We start from the raw sequence: 10,000 nt of genomic DNA, 5'->3' as shown, positions 1-10,000 counted from the left end.
AAAAGTGTCATTCTTCTCGAGGGCCAAAACACAATGTCACATGACTCTCTCTAGAGGGTAGACAGTAGCAGCAGCAGAAGAGACCATATCAACCACTTACTTTTCAAGAGTCCCACTCACTCCCTATCCACAATGATGATGGGGATCAGGTCCTGGGGAATAATTCCACATCGACTCAGAGAGTTTGGGAATGCAGCAGCCGCAGCAACAGGATCCTCACCTCTTCCTGGGAAAAGACTTTCTGAAAAGGGAGGAGAGGAAAAGGGCTGATGTAAGAGAAACTCTCTTGCTTAGAGGGAAGAGAGAGAAATGAAGAGAGAGAAAAAAAAGAAGAAAAAGAAAATAACACACTCTTGGGGTGACGCCAGAAAAAAGCCCCAGAATTCCACCTGATTTCACATAAGGTTTCAATTATGGTCTGGAGAGGGCCAGTGTGAGTAGCAAGACTCGCGCTGGGCAGCCAATGACTACTGAAAAAGGACCAGAGTTCAAATTCTTGCTGCGGAAAAAACACTCCTACTGGTGCTAATTACTGTTACTGATGAGGGTTTTATAGCCCTGTGTGAATACTCTGGATGTGGACAGAAAGGAATGATGGGCTGAACATCAAAGTAGAAAGAAAATGTCCAGACCATTTAGACCTTCTTTGCATGACTCTTTATTGAAGTGGTATCATTCAAACACCCTTTTTTGAAATGGTACAGGTGAACACATTGAGAATAGGACACTCCTATGGTTTGTTTCGTAGGATTTGATTGTTTCATAGAGATTCATATGACTGATATGGGATGAATCTCAATATTCTAAAATAGTCTAATTTTTTCCCATTTACTTTCCTTCATTAGCACTTATAGGTGAATTATCTGGATAAAGTTCAGCCATGTTGCTTCCACTTGCCAGATCGGGGATCATGGAGTGGTCAAGGAAAGGACACGAGGAAAGGAAGGCTAGTGAAGACTAATCAGGCTATTCAGCCTGTGACTGCTACTGAATCCTACGGAGCCCCCCTGGGGTCACATGGTAGCAAAAAAAATATTTGATGTGTGAATCCCTCGGTTTAGTAATTCGTTCCCTCGGTTTAGTAATTTGTTAGGATTAGGGTTAGAATCCTTGCGATTGTTCTGGCTCGTAGGGCCTAACTCTAACCCTAACGAATTACTAAACCGAGGGAACAGATTTACTAAACCGAGGGAACGGATTCACACATCAAATATTTTTTTTCTACCATGTGACCCCAGGGGGGCTCCGTAGAATCCAACCATTTTTCGATAATGAATTACAATGAGAGGGCAGTACAAAGTTTCTATAGGCGTCATTAGGGCTGTGGGGGAAAATTGTCTATCAATAAGGAAGAGAAGGAACACAATGTCCTCAGTGTGACAAATACAGTATCTATGAAAGATGAACTTGAAAAAAATAAATAAAGTGACACTTGCACATACAATACATGAATAAACAAGGTCTAATGGGATTCACACATGAATAATACATAATTAGTCAAGGTCATGCCGCGGCTTCTCATGGGTGGGCAGGATTAGGATGCATATCATTACCATTGATTAAAAACAACACAAACAAACTACAATAAAGATGATGTGCACAGCACAGCGCTGGAATTCACCACAAAGTCTTGGACTCATAATGCAACACATTTAGGTTCCAGAGATGGTCCATGATGAGTTGAATGAACTCAGAGACAGTGTCCTCCACTTGTCTGGTAGTCTGTTCTCTCTCTCTCTCTCTCTCTCTCTCTCTCTCTCTGTCTCTCTCTGTGTCTGTCTGTCTCTATCTGTCTCTCTCTCTCTCTCTGTCTCTCTCTGTGTCTCTCTCTGTGTCTCTGTCTCTGTCTCTCTCTCTCTCTCTCTCTCTCTCTCTCTGTCTCTCTTTCTCTGTCTCTCTCTCTCTGTCTCTCTCTCTCTGTGTCTCTGTCTCTAGCGTTCTCTTCTCTTCTCTGGGCTGACCGGCATGGCTGCAGGAGGAAGGCGAAGCGTGAGGTTGATGCACACTGCTGTTCCTGCTTTAACTTATTTAACCAGTGTGAGACAACAGGGAGCTGTCAGACTGTTTAAGACGAGCCTACTGAACACACAGAGGGGCACTGAGCCTGTTTAAACCCTCTCACCCCCATCACAGCCAAGCCATCACCCTTTAAACATGGGACAGCAAAGAGACAGCAAAGAGCTAAAAATACCCCATAGTGGGAGAGTTTGAAAAGGTCAGTTTCCTGTATCTGTTGGTTCCATCCTGGAGGAGGGCATGAGTGTATTATGACATTGGGTCATTGTGTCATCATCATCATCAGATACAATCTGCTTGCGCTGAGTGTGTGGCAATTCATAATTCAGAACGATGAGCAAAACAGTGCATTTAACAAGTGAGGATGGTTACATATATAGGCCTATATGACATTTTTGAAAAGGGTATTTCATTCAGCAAAAAAAAGACAACAGTGTATCATTACACATCAAACTAAGTGCCCTTCAATTTTTTAGTACACTTCATATTGACAGGTAGGACAGAAAGAGAGAGCGAGAGAGAGAGAGAGAGAGAGAGAGAGAGAGAGAGAGAGAGAGTTTGTGTGTGTGCATGTGTGCATGTGTGCATGTGTGCATGCCTGTGTATGTGCCTGCATGTGAGGCAAGAATAATCAAAGTGAAAAGATGTTTAGATTTGTAGAATGCTCAAAGTAATGGCCCCAATTCGGTTGTTAAGTCGTGACGTGTTTCCGGGTCCAACGTTGGCTGAGGCGCTCTCTTCGAAATGCCGCAGTAATAATAATAATAAATTATATTTGTATAGCGCTTTTCCGAGGCTCAAAGACGCTGACAAATATGGAAAAAACGGGAAAGTGCTGTGTCCCTTGTTGTATGAATAGATCCGAGTCTAAAAAACGATTGAACTGTCATTCTACCGCTGTAGTACACTGGTACTCTGGTGCAGGGAATATCTGGTTTGGACCCGGAAATGGCTAAACGTCACGTTTGACGTCAGACTTAACAACCGAATAGATGCATGAGTCAGAGTGTTGGAGCAGAGTCAAAGTGTCCTGCTGCTGCTGAGCCATTAGAGAATGAGGAGAGAGGAGAGGCACTGCTGTGCTGCAGCACTGAGAGACCAGGGACACACACAGAGCTTAACACCACACCTGGAATGATATGATGATTTTCCCATATTTGTCAGCGTCTTTGAGCCTCGGAAAAGCTCTATACAAATATAATGAATTATTATTATTACTGAGGCATTTCGAAGACAGCGCCTCAGCCAACGTTGGACCCGGAAACACGTCACGACTTAACAACCGAATATAGCTCCACAACTCACAAGACTCATCCAGAGTACATAGCTCTCATGACAAAACGTTTGTTTAGTTGGATATTAAAGTAATGATATTCAATTGATTCCAAAACAAGTCTTGGGAACGTGTGAATATTGTGCTATACAAGATGTTAAGATGTAAATAGTCATGCATGCTTAAATTTTTTTTTAAACTTGAATCTGTTGATCATCATAACTAAAAACCAGTTAAGTGTCATTGAACAGCAGGCTTCTTTTGCAATACATATTCAATGTCCAACCAAACTATACAGACTTGACAATGGATGATTCTTCCTGGTTTGTCCATGCTGGAGGTGGTTTTACTAGTTTCCACACAACACACAACACACACACAACACACACTGCAACAATGTGCAACAAACACATAACTGCATAATAATCAACATCAACCTAACCCAAAATGTACAAACAAATATAGAACAATAGAAACAAATGCGTATATAATCACATAATTCAAACAAACAACCAGCAGAAATATACGTATATATAAGACACCTTAGAGCTAAACAACAGAGATGGATGTCGGTTGAGAGAGAGAGAGAGAGCAGTGGAGGTTTGGCTACACCGCTACACAGCCATCTCGTCACTCAAGCTGTCCGCAGGGCTCTCTTGGTTGAGCACGTTGAACAGGCGTGAGGCGGCCGACCCCTCCATGACCCCTCCCGCCCCTTCCCCGTGGCCCCAGCTGTCCCGGTCGTCACTCTCGTCCGTGTTGGACTCGTACTCCGAGCCGATGCCCGACTCCCTGAATCGCAGGAGCTCCAGGGCTCCTAGTACCTCCTCCTCCCCCATAGGGGAGAAGTCTCCATCTGGGCCCTCACCCTCGCCCCCCGGACTCTCCCTCTGCCCCAGCCCGTGATCCTGGTCCTGGTCCTGCCCCTGGTTCTCTGACCCGCCCCCCCGGGGGAACCGGAAGCACTCCAGCTTCACCACGCTGCCGCCAGGCCCCACGTGGGCCCAGCTGTCTGACCCCCCCAGGTTCCCTGGAGAGGGGGCCCCTGGTGGGAGGGTGGAGCTCCAGGGGCCGTTACTGAGCTGGACCTGACCCTGACCCACAGGAGGGCCGCCTGGGGGGGTGGAGGGATGGGGGTCATCACGCAGCACAGAGGAGGGGGGGGGCTTGGCACGGAAGGTGATCTCCAGGAGACTGTCCTCGGAGCCCACTGGAAAGGAAAGAAAATAAGAGGGAGAGAGAGAGAGAGTGAGAGAGAGAAAGGGAGGAGAGGAAAGGTGACTGCAGGACAACTGTGTGTAGAGAAGAAGAGATTAGAGGAGACAGGATGACAGGCGAGATGACAGCACTGCTGACCAGCCCGTTGGCACATGACAGTACAGAACCACTGGGTACTAGAGAGAGACCGAGAGAGAGAGAGAGAGAGAGAGAGAGAGAGAGAGAGAGAGAAAGAGAGAGAGACAGAGAGAGAGACAGAGAGAGAGAGAGAGAGAGAGAGAGACAGAGAGAGAGACAGAGAGAGAGACAGAGAGAGAGAGAGACAGAGAGAGAGACAGAGAGAGAGAGAGAGAGAGAGAGAGAGAGAGAGAGAGAGAGAGAGAGAGAGAGAGAGAGAGAGAGAGAGAGACAGAGAGAGAGAGAGAGAGAGAAAGAGAGAGAGAGACAGAGAGAGAGAGAGAGAGAGAGATAGCACTCACTGGAGCTGAGTCCTCCTTTTAGCTCCAGCTCCTGGATCTGTCTGACCAGCAGGGAGATGTGCTGTAGGAGGTCAGTGTTCTGCTGTAGGAGTCTCTGGACTCTGGCCTGGGCCTCTGTCCTCGCACACACCTCCACAGACAGCTGGTCCTGAAGCACACGTACCTGGACCAAGTATCAAGACAGGGTATACACAGGAATCTTGAGGTTAATTTGAAAGTGACAGTTGGATCTAAGTGACAGTTGACACTAGAACAGCCGTGTCTATGTTACCTACTCAGGGTATATACAGGAATCTGGAGGTTAATTTCAATACCTTTCTAAGACTTTTTAAAGACCTTGTCAATATTTTTCCAGACCTCACCGCCACTTTCGAGCTGTAGCCGTTTACATCAGTGACACCTTTAACTTAACAGTTTTAGTTTGCAACAGACTAGACCACTATCATACAACACAATTTCCGGTTCATCTTTGTTTTTTTTTATAAAAACTAATAAATTCACGAACTTTTACTAAACGTTTTCAGGACTCAAACTCTTTGGACAGAGTCTAATTCAGAAAAATACCTACAAAATTCAAGACCTCATAACATCGTGATAAGACTTTTTAATACTTATTAACGGTCTTGATTTTCCCAAAATGTATTTATCAACTTTTAATACTTTTCAAGACACCGCGGATACCCTGCAAGATGAGTTTTCTTTTTGTCCTGCCACTCTGTTCCTTCACATAATATACAATCCCATTAGAATCATCGTGTCATTGGAAGAAGCCATCTGATTGTAGAGTAGAATAGAAGGGAGAACACAGAGACACCTTTGAGCTAGGTGCTCATTAGCCCAGAGAAACTCCTTTCTACTCCAGCAGAGCTGAGAACAGCCTTTGAGGATAAAAGCATCTCTAGAAGCCACACCACCACACTCCCCTGTGTGAATCAACACTGTCTGTCAACTAGCTACTCCTCTTATCTGTGGTTAAACTCAAAGCCCTCTCAAAACCTCTGTCAGAGTTGCAGGCTGTCAGAACTGCAGAGTCACTACCCATCTTCCGTTGTAGACTGAAGACCTCCATCTCTTCAGGTTACACCTTAAATGCTCCTCCTGAGACATCTTCTGCCCCTCAGCACTGCGTCTCCTGAAGACACCCGCTGTTCCCCTCTACTGTGTCCCTAAAAACTTCTATTGCCCCCCTTGTACTGTTTCTCTGTTTCTCCAGTGTCCAGTGTCAAGTATAGAAGAAGGTTTTTCCTTCTATCAGTGGCCCCGGGCCTGAGCTGGATTACTCTTCCTGCTACGACTGGTGGATTGACGATTCACTTGCTTAGTATTCAAATGTATTGATTGTAAAGTCGCTTTGGAATAAGGCGTCTGCTAAATGCCAAAAATGTAAATGTAAATGTAAATGACTGTCTGTTGCTACGGTACCTGTGCTAAGGCAGCCTGCTTGTTTATAAAGCTCTCACTGGCACAGCACCAGAATATCTGAAAGACCTTGTGCTAGCATATCAGCCCAGTAGAGCTCTCAGGTCTTCTGATGCTGGCTTTCTCTGTGTACCACATGTACAAAAGAAGAGATTTGGTGAGGCTGCATTCTCATTTTATGCACCCAGATTGTGGAATGCACTGCCAGTTTACATTAGGGATGCAACCTCAGCAAATATGTTCAAGTCAAGAATAAAACCCCATCTTTTTAATATTGCCTTTAAATGACTAAATAATTAAATTAAGATTATATAATGATTAAAGCACTTTGAGCTGCAACGTTTGCAGGAAAAGCACTATACAAATAAAGTTATTATTATTATTATAACTATTATTATTACTATTATTATTAATAATATTGTTATTATTATTGTTATTGTTATTATTATTATTATTGTTATTATTATTATTGTTATTATTATATGTATTATTATATTTATTATTATTATTATTATATTATTATTGTTATTATTATTGATATTATTATTATTATTGTTGTTATTATTATTATTGTTATTATTATTATTATTATTATTATTATTATTATTATTATGATGGTACCTGTGCTAAGGCAGCCTGCGCCTGCTGCTCTTGCTGCTGAAGCTGCCTGCGGAGCAGCTGGACCTGGTGCTCCAGGGAGCGGGGGGAGTCCACCGCCAGCAGGCCCGACACGGGTGGTCCTGTCCTGGGGGAGGCCGGGAGCAGGACTGGGTCCTTGGAGACCTGGAGGGGGGGGGGGGGGGTTGTGGAGGCCGGGGGGGAGCAACAGTAGCAGGTTAATACTTATGATGACTGAACATCAAACGTCAAACATTTTCCACTACCACCTATTACACTCCACACTGCCATTGTTTAACACACCCTGGGCCCTATTATGCACTTCTTAACTTGCCGTCTTAAGTGTTAATTAAGACGCACTGCCAGGTTAAGACCTACCCCCACCCTTATTATGCGCTTCATACGCGCTACTGCTATTATGCAGGTGTCGATAGGCGCCCACACATAAGACGTAATACTCCCGTGCATATATATTACTCATTGTGGGAGTGTTCATATGTTAATGAAGTGCACTAGGCGCCCCTGCTATTATGCGATCTGACTTTGCTCCTATCGCTAAGAAGTGGTTTGAAAAGTTCTTAAGTTTAGACTTCATGCACGTTTTGAAACACGAGCGCGCCTCCGCGGTTTGTGCATGCATGTGGGCACACATGAACACGCACGTGGCTCCACGGCAAGACGTCAATTACGGTCCATAGTATAAATGCTTTATTTCAGAAGGGAGAGGCAGAGAAGCGCGCTGACCTCCTTCTCAGGACTTCCATAATAGCATAGCGCTAATGACTCAACGCAGCCGGTTCTTAAAGGGAATGGCACCTGGCACGCTGATTGGGTTGATTGAGAAGACGCCCAAAACACACCCATGACTAATTTCTTTGCTTAGCGCCGGGTTTTAGGCGCCCACTACAGCACGCATAATAGCAAAGTGGCCTTGACCACGCCTCCACGTCTTAAGTTTAGATCTACCGCCTCGTCTTATTGATGAAGTGTATAATAGGGCCCCCTAAGTGTTAGTTGTTGGTTTGTCACCATTCTGGTTTCTCTTGTACTGAAAGCAGGCTTGAGGTTCCTCTCAACCACCAGCCTAGGGTCATATATTCTTAGCTTCATCATAAAAAGGTAAACACTGCAGAACTGTTCTTACATGACTGTGTCTGCATGCAAGGACTTAGTATAGCTCTGGGATATGTACTCTATAAATAATGTGATTAAAAACAGTGAGGCATATTTGATCATGTTTAGCCCCGAGAAGGGACAACTGGCAAGCAATACATCAAATCAATAAAACAAGTAGTAATTAAGGGCTGTCCGACTCTATTCTACCATATCACCATGGAGAGTGCCATATGAGCAGTGAAATGACAATCCAATACAGTACAATACTATACTAATGAGGCAGGCAAAATAACGATATAGACAAGCAGAGAGCCGCTCTTAGAAGAGACTGAATCAATGGAGTCTATAAATAGACTAATGGGCTGGAGGAGACATAGTCAGATGGTTGGGTCATCCTCACACCAGGTTACAGTAGAGACTCACTACTCTGTGTGATACTGTCGTTGCTATGGTGGTTCAGCTCAGCTCGTCTGAGATTGAGAGATACTCGTTTGCTGGTTTTCTAGGATTGGATTGTTATTCGAATATCGTGACGTTAGAATTATAAGGTTCTATCTCCGTTTTTGTCAAAATTTAGTTTTTTTTTACATCATCTGATCCATTAGGTGTTTATTACCTACCCGACCCGACCCACCCTGGGCACGAACACTTTGTCAAGCTGCCCTCGAACAGGAGGTACAGGACCCCGGCCGCTAAGACAAACAGACTGAAGAACAGCTTCTACCACAGGGCCGTCAAGGCCCTGAACACAGAAAAGGCCTAAGTTCTGGGCCCAGGACAGTCCGGACGGATTGTATGGCAGCTAGTGCTGAGGCACAAACATGTACATTTTCAAGCCTGCAAACTGTGACACTTTAAAATAATGTGAAAAAATACTTTCTTGTGCAATATGACAACCCTAGTTGACTATCTGTGCAGTATAGTACAGTGGATTGTGTACATAGCCTTTATTGATGTAAACCAGCTCCTTACCTTCTTGTGATTTTATGCATCTATGCTTTTTCTAAAATGTGTTTCTTTTTCCTTTCCTAAACACCAGGGGAGCCTCCCCTCCTAAATTTCGTTGTTTGGTACCTGTACTGTAGAAATGACAAATAAAGTCTATCTATCTATTAATGCCTGTGTGGTGTTATTTTTTTAAATGTTGACATTTTTGAGTTAGTAATTCATAAAATACAAAGGTTCCATCTCACAAAACATAATGGAATGTAAAAAACTTTGACGCTCAATATCTCTGAACTACCCTAAACGGAGATAGAACCTTATCATTCTAAACGGAGATAGAACCTTATCATTCTAAACGGAGATAGAACCTTATTATTCTAAACGGAGATAGAACCTTATCATTCTAAACGGAGATAGAACCTTATCATTCTAAACGGAGATAGAACCTTATCATTCTAAACGGAGATAGAACCTTATCATTCTAAACGGAGATAGAACCTTATCATTCTAAACGGAGATAGAACCTTATCATTCTAAACGGAGATAGAACCTTATCATTCTAAACGGAGATAGAACCTTATCATTCTAAACGGAGATAGAACCTTATCATTCTAAACGGAGATAGAACCTTATCATTCTAAACGGAGATAGAACCTTATCATTCTAAACTCACGATATGACTAATAAGAGAATGCCAGGAGGACATACCATGCTTAATACACTACATACAAAGTATGACAAATGTAAAAAGATGATAGTCTTAATTAAATCATCACAATTACCACACGTTCAGAGCACCATAGAGGAACGGCATTAATATTGCTCAAACACTTAGTGACTACAGGAAGATACAGAGAGTGGGTGGTTTGAAGGTTAGTGGAGCACTGGAGAAAACATGCCGTGTATCATAAATAAA

General features: G+C 43.5%; 1 protein-coding gene across 1 annotated transcript in view; it reads right to left on the bottom strand.

The window, feature by feature from the left end:
* Window positions 1–3,903: 3,903 nt before the first annotated feature.
* The window catches only part of LOC308168809 (carboxyl-terminal PDZ ligand of neuronal nitric oxide synthase protein-like), a gene marked incomplete at both ends in the record, with an annotated part of 19,219 nt that continues 13,122 nt past the window's right edge, over window positions 3,904–10,000 (bottom strand). Inside the window, 3 exons of the mRNA XM_080543453.1 lie at window positions 3,904–4,499; window positions 4,987–5,149; window positions 7,027–7,179. Coding sequence (XP_080399579.1) covers window positions 3,904–4,499; window positions 4,987–5,149; window positions 7,027–7,179 — 912 coding nt within the window. The remainder of the gene's footprint in view (window positions 4,500–4,986; window positions 5,150–7,026; window positions 7,180–10,000) is intronic.

The sequence above is a fragment of the Nansenia antarctica genome, assembly GCF_963989245.1.
Source record: "Nansenia antarctica genome assembly, chromosome: 12".
NCBI classification, from domain to species: Eukaryota; Metazoa; Chordata; class Actinopteri; order Argentiniformes; family Microstomatidae; genus Nansenia; species Nansenia antarctica.
Note: the sequence above shows the minus strand (reverse complement) of the source record. Positions and strands in the feature narration are given on the sequence as shown.